Genomic DNA, 12,808 nt, shown 5'->3' with positions numbered 1-12,808 from the left:
TAGTTAACATTGGCACTTCATAGTGAAGTAGCAAAATGAAAGTCTTTTGGAGACAGCTAATAACTCATAAAAAGTGCTGAAAATCAGCCTGTTTGGCTTCTCTGCAACTAGCAAGGCCAAGCCCTCTGGAGAAGAGAGCAGCATGGTGGGACAGGGGAACACATGGTGGGACACAGGGAAGGCTCTCTGGAGTTCAGAGCATCAGTGAGGCAAAATGAGCGAGCGGTAGCGCCTGGGTGAGGGAAAACATTGCCAGAAAACAGACAAAAGAAGCAACTGAGGCAAAGGAGGAGCAGCTGCAGAGCACGGTGCCTCAGGTCAGGCTGCGCCATGACCGCATCCATCAGCTGAAGCCGAGGGTGTGCAGGGGCGGCTGAGGGAAGGAAGCGTGGCTGTATGCGGGCTCGTCCCAGCGCTGGGAAGCGTTGGAAACGCTCTGAAGCGACTATAGATGGAAAAAGCCCGGTTTTGCGGGAGCTGGGCGTGCGGGGGACGGGCCGGCAGCCCGTGAGGCCACCGCGAGAGCAGCGCCGCGCCGTCGCCATGGCAACCGCCGGTAAACAAGATGGCGGCTGTGCACTGAGTGCGGGGTGAGTGCTGCGACAGTGCGGGGAGGGGACGCGGGGGAACCCCCGCGGTTTGGGGGGGACCCCCACACCCTGGGGGACCCCCCCCAGCGCTGCCACACCCACGTCAGGCCCCCCCCCAGGACCCACAGGCATCCCGGGGCGGCACCCTCCAGTTCCCCCCTTTATTTTGAGCCCCTTTTTGCCCAAAATGCTTCAAAAAGCCGATCGCTACCGGCCTTCTGGGGACCCACGAGGCTGGACGTGAGGGTGACAGGCTCAGAAACATCACCAGCTCGATTAAAACTTCCCCCCCCCACTCCAATCTCTTACCTGCTGCCTCCCGGCCCCAGCAGGTACCAGGGATGTTGCTCAGTCACGTCTCACATTTGTGTCTCCTCAGTTTCAAGCAGAGGAGAGTTCATTTCTGCAGCTGTAATGACATTGCAAGTGGCAGCTCCTTCACCTGCAGCTTAAAGATTTTTAACTATTACAATAAATTGTGGGTTTACAAACACACGCTCTGCCCAGAAAGCAAGGATGTACAGACTAGGAAGATGTTTTGATGAAAAAAATGTATAATTTGGGCCTTTTTAGACAACCTTTTCAGTTACATTAAAAAAAAAAGAATGTCCATCAAGCAAATCCTCCCAAAGTGAATGAATCTATGCTTTGTTTTTACATATTATCCACTCTTATTTTTACTAAAAAGGCACAACTGTAAGTTAACTGGTAAAACTTTTCTTACCATCCTACATGTTTTGCAATGATTGTAGCTCTTTTTCTCCTACATGTGTCCAAAATCAGATAAGTAACAAAAGGTTTCCACATCCTCAACAAGCCCTAGAGCACATTACAGCCTCATCTGTTTTTACAGTTCCATTTTAGGTCATATCCTTCCTACTAGATCTTAGAGCAAAAAAACCCCCTCCCTTTCCACTCCCAGTGAAGTTTGCTGCTTCTGTTAAGCCCAGAGTATTGTGCTTTTGGTTAAAATAGCTCAATATTATCACTTTCTGCCTCACTGTGCAGCCCAGAAATCTCTGTAGGAGTATCATGGTCTTTTTCTGCTAGCCCCCATTTTGTGTTTGCTCTTCCCAGCTGCTGAGATTGTACCTTCCCTTGGGTCCTGGCTCATAACGAGCACCCACACACACTCATTAGCCTGAGAGTGCTTATGGAATGAAACAGACTGGGTCACTCTGGTTTCTCTTATCAATTTCCCTTATAACCTCTGTATTTCTTTACCTGCTTTTGGAGAAGTGGTATTTGAAACACTGACCTGTTTTCTTTCTTTTATGCCTCTTCTCAGAAGATGACAGCCTGTCTCCTAGGACAAAAAATCCAGCACAAGGCAGTCTCACCTCCTGCTCAAGGGGAACAACTCTGAAAAAGAATATGCAGGGTAAAGTCCCTCAATGATTAGGGGATTCTGGGCCATCACAGTTTCTCTGTGACATGCTGGCAGACTCAATACCCCAGGCCAGAGCTAATTCCCGTGGGTCCCCTCTCACATACACAGCGTGCTGTCAGTGACACAGCCATCTCCCTACCAGTCAGGGGCCAAAGGATTTCTACCCAGTACCCCCCAAAGGGTACCCTGGTCCTGCCTGTTGTGGCAGTACAGGAATTCTGATGTGGGGTCCCCTGTGACACAGATGCCTCTGATACCAATGGCCATTTTAGAGAGGTAACACTTTATATTTGTACTTTCAGGCACAGCTTGCACTGACACGGAGCTCATGTCCTCCATGATGCAAAAAATCACTCTGTTGGAACAAAAAATAGAGAAACAAGCACAAGAAATCCAACTGCAGGTAAAAATCCTGCCCTGTACTGAACCTGTTCTGTGCCCTGCTTTGACAGTTGAAGCCACAGTAGCATCACACCTGCTCAGACCTACTTTGGGCTAAAACACGTTAATCTGTAGCCTGCTCTGTTAATTACACAAACAAGCCTTTGCAAAGTTGACAGAATAACTGTATCAGTCCTTGAGGTGGGAGAGTGGACAGTTCCTGATGAGACTTCTTAAAGTAAAGCCTCTCAGCACCCTTCCACTGATATCACAAGTTATTTGGCTTCAGATCTTTCTTTTGCTTCCTGAAACAGCTGCTCATACAGCAGAGTCATCCTGGAACAGACCTCTTTGCATTACTGCAGCTTAGAAAACATACCCTTTAAAAAAAAAGAGAAGTGGCTGCAGAGATGCTGGTTTTGTTTCTAGCCCAGCCACTTACTGCAGGTCAGAGCATGAGCTGTGCACAAGCAGGAAGCACAGGGGCAGTTGTCTGTGTGTCTGCCTACAGCTCTTGTGCAGATGAAGGAGAGGGAGATAGGTCAGTGTATCCCTCACCTATTCTTGGAGCAGTGTATTTATATCCCAACCCTCATTTGAGTCTAGGGTATTTGTGAGGTGATACAGCCTTTCTGACCCTTATTTTGCCTTTCTCTGAGTGGGGTGAGAGTACGTGCACAACCGATTCACCCAGCCAGGACTCATGATGCAAACTGTGCCTCAAGGTCCTGAAGGCCAAGGAACTAAACAAGGTCATTATTTGTTCTGGTCTGAAGGACAGGAGGATTGCTGAACTTGAAGAGAAGATGAAGACTCTTCAGAAAGGAGAAGGTAAAAATTGTTATGCCCTTGGCACCTTGCTTCTGCCTGTGGGAGAGCTGCAGAGCTCCTGGTGCTGCAACAGAGCAGGCCTGGGGACCTCCTCTCTGAGCCATCCTCACCTTAAAAGCTCAAGAGCCTCTTTGGAGAAGGCATCAGTTACACACACGTGGTGCCCTTTGTCAAAGCAGATCTGCACTCTGTACTTGCATCTGTTACTCAGCTTTTCTGGTGCAGAGTATAACATTATTTCCTGACCTATTTTCTATGGGTTACTAAGTTTCCATGAGCCTACACCAACCACACAGATACCTGAGGATGGTTAGAAAAAATGAACGGTAAATACCGCGGAGTTCAAAACAGGCTGGAAAAAAACAGAGCTACTCACAGCTAAGTGAAACCAAAAATCAGCTTGGAGTCTCAAACAGTGTTACAGGTCCAGGCTCACTTGCCCTGTAAGGCAGCCCAACTCTAAACTGAATCCAGCTTTGAGTGAGTCACTGAAGGTCTTTCCCCCCCATTCAGTTCCTTGGAATCCAGCAGCTCTCCAGCTGAGCTCACACTTCCTACAATGGCTGAACTACCTTGTTAGCACAAAACTCTGCTAAGTTCTCCATTTCCTGAGCAGAGAACAAGAATATGCCCACCAAACCATAAACATATATTTTCTAGCTCATCATGCATTGTTCTAGCCATTTTAGCCTAAACTTCTGGATTCAGCCTGAGTGGGCACCTGCTCATTTTTTTTAAGCCAAGCAATTCTCTTTGTATAATTGCAAACAGCACTGCTCACCCAGCTTCCTGCAGCATAAAACCTCACCAGTATTGTTCACAACTGTCTTTTAGTCTCTCAGCAACTTTATCAAACTGCTGCAGGTTGATTTGTCAGGGATCAGCATGCAGAGCTTGAGTTCACTTATGGTACAGGCAGGTACTGCTGGGGCATCTGCACTGTGTGACATGGGTTATCTACAGCTCTTCTTTAAGGCTGTACATAGAAAAACCATGTCTTCTCTTCCAGATGCTCCCAACTCATCCGCAGCAGAGGAACTGGAAATGAGGTGCCTTCAGCTGCAGACCCAGGTCTGGGAGATGGAGGTGAGACACCTGCTTCCCTTGCCTTAAGCCATCTTGCACTCTCAGTCTGCTTGGTCTTTTTCAAGCTGCCACTTTGATCACCACAATTCTTCACTTCACTACCCTGAAAAGAAAGAACAGGTTGAATGTGAGCTACAGGGCAGTAGAAGTTGGGTTTTTTTAATACACAAACATTTGTGCCTCTTGCCAGCCTCTTCATTTTGATTTCTAGAACTGTAAAAATATTCTTCACAGCTACTACAGACTTGAAAGATTGCTCTGTCACTACAGATACTTTAATTCTCCCTTTTGCCTACTACTAGTAGAGCTGCTACTACTACCTTGCCAGTGAGTTTGTCTGTTGGCCAGGACCAAAGAGCCCCAAGACAAACCTTTTTCACCTCCCCTTCTGCTTCTCATGGTCACAGCTGACCACTCTCAGGCTTCCACTTCTAGTTTTCTGAAACTCTGGTCTACAACACTGATTTGCACTTTCCTCTTACAGCAGTTTCTAAATGACTATGGTCTGATTTGGGTTGGAGAGAGACATGAACAGCTAGAAGATTTAGAATTACTCGAGGATGAAGAAAAGCTGCCAGCAAGGAGCCTCTGGAAGCCAGGTAAAGCATCAGCACTCTTTGCTGAAGCAGCTATCCTAGCTCCTGCTGCATGCTTGGAGAAGATATGATACTCCCTAGAGCAGATAAGCATCAAAAGACTCAGAATTTGAGTCTTCAGAATTTATCATCCTGTGCTGAGGTCTTCACATCAGTCCATCTCAGGGAGAGACATGGGGGCAATTTAACAGCAGCTAAGCCAGGCAAAGCAGTACTTTATACACCTATATTTTGTAAGCCCTGTCTAGGGGAAGAGGAGAGAACCCGATGGCTCAGCCATTTGGAATGATACTCTTACAGCAGCTGCTTCCTGAAGAGTTCACATACCCTAAACATTTGAAGCTTGGTTGTTCTAATAACAGTGATGTAAAATGGGTGGAAAACAGAATCAGATGCTTTGTGTATGTAGTAGCTGTAGTAACTTACCCATATTGTCTGGCTCCACCAGAGAGTATTGTTTGCCTTTCCTCCCAACCACCACGTGAGTGGTTTAATTGAGACCTGATTGTGCTGTATGAGGTCCAAGCATATTTGGCAATGGCTTCTTGGGAAGTGGTAACACAGAAAAAAAGAATAATACTCAGGCTGTACAGCTAATGCTGCTTCCTAATCACCATGCAAATATTAGCTAATTCTTCCCTCCCTTAGCTGCACGAGGGGAGAAGGTGGGGGAAACAGTAGAAATAATTTTAATTGTTTTCAGCTCACTTACCCTTTTTAAAGGATGTTTCCCCCACCCTCTTTTATCAAACTGTAAAAAAGCAGAACAGAAAATAGGAAAGGTTTTACCACTGCCTACACCTCCTTTCATTTCCTCTTCTGATCTCATTCTTCTGTCCCATCACAACTTGCTTACTGTTTCACCCTACCACCCTAGATAAACATCCCCAGTAGGGTCCCAGCAAGAGAGCTGACTGTGTTTACACTGGTACTTCCTAAAGCAAATCTGATGTATTTAGCCAATCTAGTTAATCCAACTAGTTAAATTCTTTCAGCACCACATTAAGGGACAACACAACACTTCTGAAACCAAAGATAAGTGTGGTCTCTAAAGAGCTGGCTGCATCTGTAGCTGGCTCTGGGGTTATGTTAGCTCGTAGCAAGAGGGCTGTTTCCCTGCTGCCCTGCCCTTGTGGTTTTGCACACACCCATGTAAACCTGGCAGCGCTGCACCACAGCAGCCGTGTCGCACCACACTTTGCAAAAATGCACGAGGCAAAGCACAGAGACAGCACAGAGAGACCAAAAAACATTAGGACTCAAATGCACCCCAAATTTACAGAGGTGAAAGCTGCTTAGCTGAGATGTCCTTCCCCCCTGTAACTCTGATCCCTCTGCTGCAGGTGAAGCAGTTGTTTCCAAACACCAGATTGATTTTGATTTAATCTTGGCAAATGTGAAGGATTTGAATGTGCTGGCTGGAGAAGGCATTTCTCAGATCGAGGACACACCTGGGGGTGCTCGGCTGAGACAGCTGGAACCCCTCCCTCTTACGCTGTATCAAAATGGGATCATCATGTTCAACGGACCCTTTCGGCCCTACGAGGACCCATCCACACAGGTATGGAAAGGTCTGTAGAGCAATTGGACCTGGAGCCATCCTGCTGTCATTCACTAAGCCTCAGGAAAGGGAATGTATCAGAATAGGGGTTGTGAGCCCATCTCAGCCCCAAAAAGGAGCAGATACCTCCAACTTCTCACCTGCATTCCCATGGGGCCTTTAAAGACTAGTATGTCTTTGTGTAGTAATTCTTAGATATGGAAATTCTGGGTCTTTTACAGACTTTTCTGCACAGAAATAACACAGAGAGGAGCAACCCAGAACAAATATATCTGTCATGAGATAAACAGAAAGTCTGAGGTATGACCATGAGCTCTCATTTTGTTTCAGCAATGCCTGCAGGATCTTATGGATGGCTATTTTCCTTCAGAGCTGCAGATGCGCTACCCAGATGGCATCCCATTGCAGGTAAAGCTCTGCAAAACCCTACTCATCAGCTTTTTGCAAGAAATTACTCTCTTGCTTCCCAAGAAAATGGTTCAGGTTTCTTTCACCAATCTGCTGGATGCTCCTCACATCATTTTAAGTTTGAGGTTTCTGAACACAGTGCACATGCAGCTTAATTCTGTGCATGTGTGTCTCGGGGAAAGGGTGGCTGGGAGCACACCTGCTAGAGCAGTTACAGGAAGTAACAAACATTTCAGCATCAGGACTGAATGGTTTCTCTGCCTCAGTGAATCTTGGCTTGGAACAAGACTTCTAAGAGCATAGCAGGCTTTGCAGAAGAGAAGCAGCATGTGCAGCATCTGAAGAGCTGTGTAACAAAAGGGAGAAAAAAGTTCTCCCATAGTTCCCCTGGAAAAGCTTTTAAAAACAGATTGAACAAATATCTCTCAAGGAAGATGTCTGGAGAGGGGTTTTTTTGCCACAATTTAAATGTATTTGTCCACCTGAGGTTCTTTTGGGCCTTACTTTTTGATTTCTCACAAATGGCAAAAAGCCAAGGCCACATTTTCAGGCAGAGAGCCTCAAAGGACTCTAAACTAGGCCTTCAAGTGCATCCACAACATAAGCAGGCACAGCCAGAGGGATGCACCTACCCACTGCCACAAAACAAGCAAGGCACAACTGCACGGGCAAGTACGAGGTCAGGACAGCCAGAGTGAGCTGGTAGGTGTGGTGAAGTCAGGTGGAAGAAGGAAGGTTGTACAAGGCTCTTGGGGCTGTGGTTCCCTATAAACTGTGCACAGCTGGACACACCTGGAAGCCACAGGACAGCAATCTGGGGTAAATACAGACACAGAGCACATCCACCTGTGGCATGGACAGTAAGAGGAGCATAAGTGGAACCCAGACAGGATGGGTGTACTGCTGGGGGCCTTGAGGCAGCACCCTGCCTTCCTTGGCTTGTTAGAGCCATCTGACAGTCCCCACTGCAGCTTCTTACTGCCAAATCCCTCCTCTCCACCTCCAGCCTGCTGCTTTCACATCACTTCCCACCCAGAGAGTGTTTTAAAGTGTGACAGCAGACGTGGAGGAAGAGTCAGATCCAAGCACATTTGTTACAATTTGTGGAAAGGAGCAGCTGCCCAGTGCCTGTTGAGATGGATGAACAACTACCCTGTGGTCTGGGTGGGCCAGCCTGGGAACTTGAGGGATTCACCAGGGTTTGCTTTGTTAAAGAACCTACAGGAGCTGAAAATGCATTTCATGGAGTTGGGATGGCTGGAGCAGCTTCCAAGGAAGCAGCTCTCTTGGTTTCATTTGGGGTTTACAGTAACTCTTGGTTGTCACTGCTGTGGTTAGTTGTGCTCTGATCCAGTGCAAGCTCGTACAGCAGTCAGATTTGCTTATGGCAGTTGGCCTTAATTCAACAGGTCACTGACAGAAGGGACGTGGTATTTCAGGAGAGGCGCCTTCCAGGGAGTTTTCCTGGCCATGGCCAAGTGGTTGGCCATTCAAAATCAAGTGAGGTGCAGGAAACCACCGAGATCTCAGGTAAATTCTTAAACCTGCCTCAAAAATGCTGCTAACTCCCAAAGAGGAGAATCAAAACCTTACCGGGGCAGTCCAGCTGGTAGGAGGGGAATGAGTAGGGTCTCAGCAAGGAAGGAAACACTTCTAGGTCAGAGCCCTGTGCTTGTACCCTGATGTTGGTTCAGGAGCTGGGAGCCAGGCAGCACACATGGTGTCCTCTTACCATTAAATCCTCCTAAAGAATGAGACATGACAAGTAATAAGAGTCCAGAAGATCACCAAGTTTCCAAAAACACATCTGCCCTGAGCCTTTCTGAAAGGCCGAGCTCCTTCTAGCTTCACATTTATCAGCAAAGAACGCTGAGGGAACCCTGCAGATCTCAGGGGAGTTGCCTGCAAACAACCTTCATTTCTCCTACAAGCTCATTCTGTAAAGGCGGAGATCTTCAAGCCAGATCAACCTTGGCTGTACAGAATATGGGACAATTCCTCTTCAGACTTTCATAAGAGAATATGAGACATAAGGTCAGGCCATAGATTCCTCATTTAGCTTCTAGACTCTGGCAATCAGTGTAAGCAAGACCTGTCAGGGTTGGAAAAGTCAGTCACACAGACAGAAAATAGTGATTTTTGCGAAAGTAACTAAATAACCCAAACACATGCATTGCTCACCAGTGACATCTTCCTATTTATATAAACTGTACGACTTGCTCGTTCATCTTAAGGCCATTCCCAGACAGAAGCTGTGCTCAATGTTTCCTTTATCCAAGTAGTAAAAAATAAAATAAAATATTTTCCCAGTGACACCACAGAAAGAGGAACAGACACCTACAAATACACCCTCACAAGATGAACAGTTTTCCAAGCCTGTAAGAACTGTCACAGTTTGTTTTTCCTGTTCACAGCAGGACTAACCAGGTTTCTACCCTTTTTTCAGCACACAGTTGGGGTGCACAGGCTGTGCAGTTGCTCACTGTCGATGTTGACAATCAAACATTTAGTGGGGCAGAAAGTGGGACAAGATTCAACAGGGGAGACTGAGGACCAGCCTCAGCCTAGCTAGGGGAGCTTAGAGCTCTCCCTGTTGGCTGCTGCACACTCTCATTTCACCAAATCAGCCTGTTCTGGGAGAAAATCGTTTGTCAAAAAGGTCACACACATACATATCTCCCCTCTGCTCTCATAGGTCCCAAACCCTCCTTGGAGCAGTTTTTCAACAAGCTTTCGAAGTCCTCAAAACAGAGAGGAGAAGTGATCAATGTCCCAGATCCAGCCCGAGCAGCACAGCAGGTATGAGTGAACCCCAAAAAACACCCACAGGAGGAGGCCAGCAGCCATTCCCTGCACTCAGCACCCTGCCTCAGCCCTCTCCTAGCTCTGCAAACCTCCTCCTCCAGAGAGGCCCCACACCAGAGCACACGTGGCACTTTGGCACCTGCTCCCTGGGTTTTCTTGGCCCTGGTTGCTCTCTGTGCAGAGCAGGCAGTGGTGACACTCACCTGGTTTGGTTTCAGGGCTCTGAAGGGGTACAGAGCAGCAAAGAGATCTGCATGGAGACACCCAGGATGTCTGCCCTGGAGAGGTACAGGCACAGCTCCTCCATCCCTGTCCTGTCAGGCTCTCATCTTCCTCCTGTTTCATCACCAAGGGTTTATTTCAGGGGTTCCAGTTGAGGATGTAAAAGGACTTGTCTCTTATCTTGTACCTTAGAAATAATTAGGAAAAAAAAAGCCAAGTTTGGTCTTTTGGAAGTCCACTGAATTACTCATGGTGAACCTGCCATCTTTTACATCTGTAACAAAAGCTTCTATTATTCAAAATATTACTTACTTATTGCAGTGAAATACTTTTACCAACAGCAAGCCAAGGCCTAAGAGTTTGAAACCATTTAAAAAGCTGTTTGTGGTCATGTTAAATGGGAGAATTCCTCCCGGAAAGTGATGCCCGAGTGGGAGGTCACACTAACACCACTTTTCCACTCACAGTCTTCTGGCAAGACAAGACCCAAATAGCTAGTGAAAAAAAAAAAAAAAAAAACAAACCCAAGAAGATTATTTTTAATCAAAAAAGTAGGGCAGAGTACTTACCAGACAGCCTTGATTTAAAATGAAAAAGCTAAAAAAGGTCAGCAACCCTCTTTCCAAGGCACCTTTTAAGCAGTGAAAGCAAAGCAGCAGCCTGGTCCGTGGGTCGGTCTGCTCACCCACAGTCAGGTGGGGCCTTGTTCATCTCAAGGACATTCCCAAGTGTGAAACACCTCTCTCCTGTTCAGATCACCCTGGCAGCCCAGAGGCTCTGCCACCAGCAGAGCCCTCACTCCTCAGCTAATGAGGTTTTCTAACCTCCAGGGTGAAGACAGCTGAAGAGGCTGAAGCTTCTGCCGCTGATGTCTGCACTCTCCGCATCAAATCTGAGAGCGGGGAGCAGACGTACGTCCTAAAGATGCTGTTCACAGAGACCATAGGGGACCTGCGCCAACACCTCGCCTGTGCCAGGTAGGCCTGGGACTTCCTCCCCTCCTCACAGACTGGTGGGGTGGGAAGGGACCTCAGGAGATCATCCAGTCCAACCCCCCTGCCAGAGCAGGTTCCCTACAGCAGGTTGCACAGGAAAGTGTCCAGGTGGGTTTGAACATCTCCAGTGATGGAGACTCCACACCCTCTCTGGGCAGCCTGTCCCAGGGCTCCATCCCTCCTCACTCCCCACTTGGCTCCATCAAGCCCCCAGGAAGGTTTCTCAGCTGCCACTCGAGACCCTGGAGCTCTGCTTCAAACAGATCAGCCTGAGCTGAGCAGGGCTGCAGGTTAGAGCCCCAGGAGCTGCTGGGCACCCTCTCCTTAGCTCCTCCCCACAGCAGAGATGTTCTCTGGGCAGCGCTGTCAGGCTCAGATCATTTAATACCCACCTCTGCAAAAAGCTGACACAGCAGCAGAGATAAGCCTCTTTTGTCCTCTCAAAATTGAGATCTGACCCAGGTCCTTCACTGCCTTTGCCTCCTTCCAGCTGCTCAGCAGCACTCATTGACTATTGCCACTGTTCCCAAGGGGCTGGTGCAGCCTGGAAGCTGAGCTGCAGCCTTCAGCTTGGCTGATGGATCCGCTGCTGGACAAACACCACCCTTTTGCTCTCCCAGCTCTATATTCCAATGCACTTAGTGCTCCCCAGGGGCTCACACATCCCTTTGGGGACAGTTCCAGATGGCTGAGGGGACCCCTTTGCTCTCCCCATTTCCCACTCCTGTTGTGGGCTGTAGCTCTGGTCTTGGTCTGAGCCCACGATGAGCTCACCGCTGTTGGGATGCACGAACCTCCTTCCCCACTGCAGCTGTGCAGCCTGGAACAGCCGCATGGCGCTTGGCTGGCTGCAGTTTGGGCAGGAGGCCCTTTTTTCTGCTCAGCCTGTGCTTGTGAAACTGTCTCTCCCTCTGCTCTTACACAACCACAGCTGGATCAGCCAGAGCATCTCAGTAAAACCTTGGGGGATCCTGAGTGTCGGAAAGATTGTGCTGTTCTTTCCTAGGGGTGGAGACTCCGACTCGTATGAGATCATCAGTACCTTTCCCCAGAGGGTGTACACGGACAACACCAGGAGCCTGCAGGAATGTGGTCTGATCCCCAGTGCCTCCTTGCTGCTGCGGAGAAGAGATCCCTCCCAACAAGAGGGGATGGAACAGCAAACAGCTTAACAGCTCCCAGCAAGAGCTGCTCCCCACAAATTCTGCAAGAGGAAGGAGCTGCCTTGCACCATTAGCTGTGTTACAACATCCCAGTCTGGGAATTGAGGAGGGGTGTCTTTTCAGATTTAGCTTCATTGTGCCATTACCTGGGCTGGAGAGAAGAGCTCAGAGGCAGCAGTTTAGCTTCTCCCTTTGGCAGAAGGTACCAGGTCCAGTCCTGCTGCCTCACAGGTGGATGCTTCCCTGCCCCCAAGACAGGTGGGCTCCAAACACAGGAGCATTTCTGCCAGCTCAAACCCAAGGCCTGGTTTCTCATCTCTGCTGAAGCTGATCACCACCCAGGGAAAGCCACCAGCTTTACACTGGTACTGGGCAGTCCCTTAGCTGGGCTCAGGGATTCTCTCCAGCAGCAGGAGAGACAAACAGTCAGGGTCAATTTCCTTTCCACACAGAGCTGCTCCCTAGAGGTTTCAACTGCACTTACACCACAACAGAAACAAGCTCAGATATATGGTCCCTGGTGAAGCTAAACCAAAAAGCCTTGAGCCATTGCAATGCTGGGACAGAGCCAGACACCTCTCAGCCAGGAGATCCTGCTACTGGGTTTCCTGGACATGAACAACTCCCTCCCTTGGACAGCCCCCAGCTCCAGCAGGGCCCAGGCTGGCAGCCCCGAGCTACCAGCTTCCCTCCCTTCTTCCCTCCCCTCCTTCCCAGCCTGCTGCAGCCGGAGCTGGATGCTGCAACAGGACACCGTGTCACTGGAGAAGAGCGTAATCC

At 48.5% G+C, this 12,808-nt stretch overlaps 1 protein-coding gene across 1 annotated transcript; it reads left to right on the top strand.

Annotated features, from left to right (window-relative positions):
* Nucleotides 1–396: 396 nt before the first annotated feature.
* UBXN11 (UBX domain protein 11) lies at nt 397–12,037 on the top strand. Its single transcript, XM_010166881.1, has 12 exons — nt 397–556; nt 2,283–2,383; nt 3,138–3,192; nt 4,202–4,278; nt 4,763–4,877; nt 6,218–6,435; nt 6,766–6,843; nt 8,253–8,373; nt 9,539–9,642; nt 9,867–9,934; nt 10,701–10,847; nt 11,872–12,037. Exons 1-12 carry the CDS (start codon nt 397–399, stop codon nt 12,035–12,037), a joined length of 1,410 nt encoding a protein of 469 aa, XP_010165183.1.
* Nucleotides 12,038–12,808: the final 771 nt, after the last annotated feature.

Source organism: Antrostomus carolinensis, unplaced genomic scaffold, assembly GCF_000700745.2.
Source record: "Antrostomus carolinensis isolate BGI_N321 unplaced genomic scaffold, ASM70074v2 scaffold31844, whole genome shotgun sequence".
NCBI lineage: Eukaryota > Metazoa > Chordata > Aves > Caprimulgiformes > Caprimulgidae > Antrostomus > Antrostomus carolinensis.
The sequence above is the reverse complement of the archived record's forward strand: the minus strand, read 5'-3'. Positions and strand labels throughout refer to the sequence as shown.

What these genes read in the sequence shown, in the direction of transcription:
- UBXN11 (XM_010166881.1), top strand. Translation starts at nt 397, where the DNA reads ATGCGGGCTCGTCCCAGCGCTGGGAAGCGTTGGAAACGCTCTGAAGCG. An exon ending in CACAAGAAATCCAACTGCAG is followed by an intron (nt 2,384 to 3,137) that starts GTAAAAATCCTG and finishes TCTGGTCTGAAG; the next exon opens with GACAGGAGGATTGCTGAACT. An exon ending in GACTCTTCAGAAAGGAGAAG is followed by an intron (nt 3,193 to 4,201) that starts GTAAAAATTGTT and finishes CTTCTCTTCCAG; the next exon opens with ATGCTCCCAACTCATCCGCA.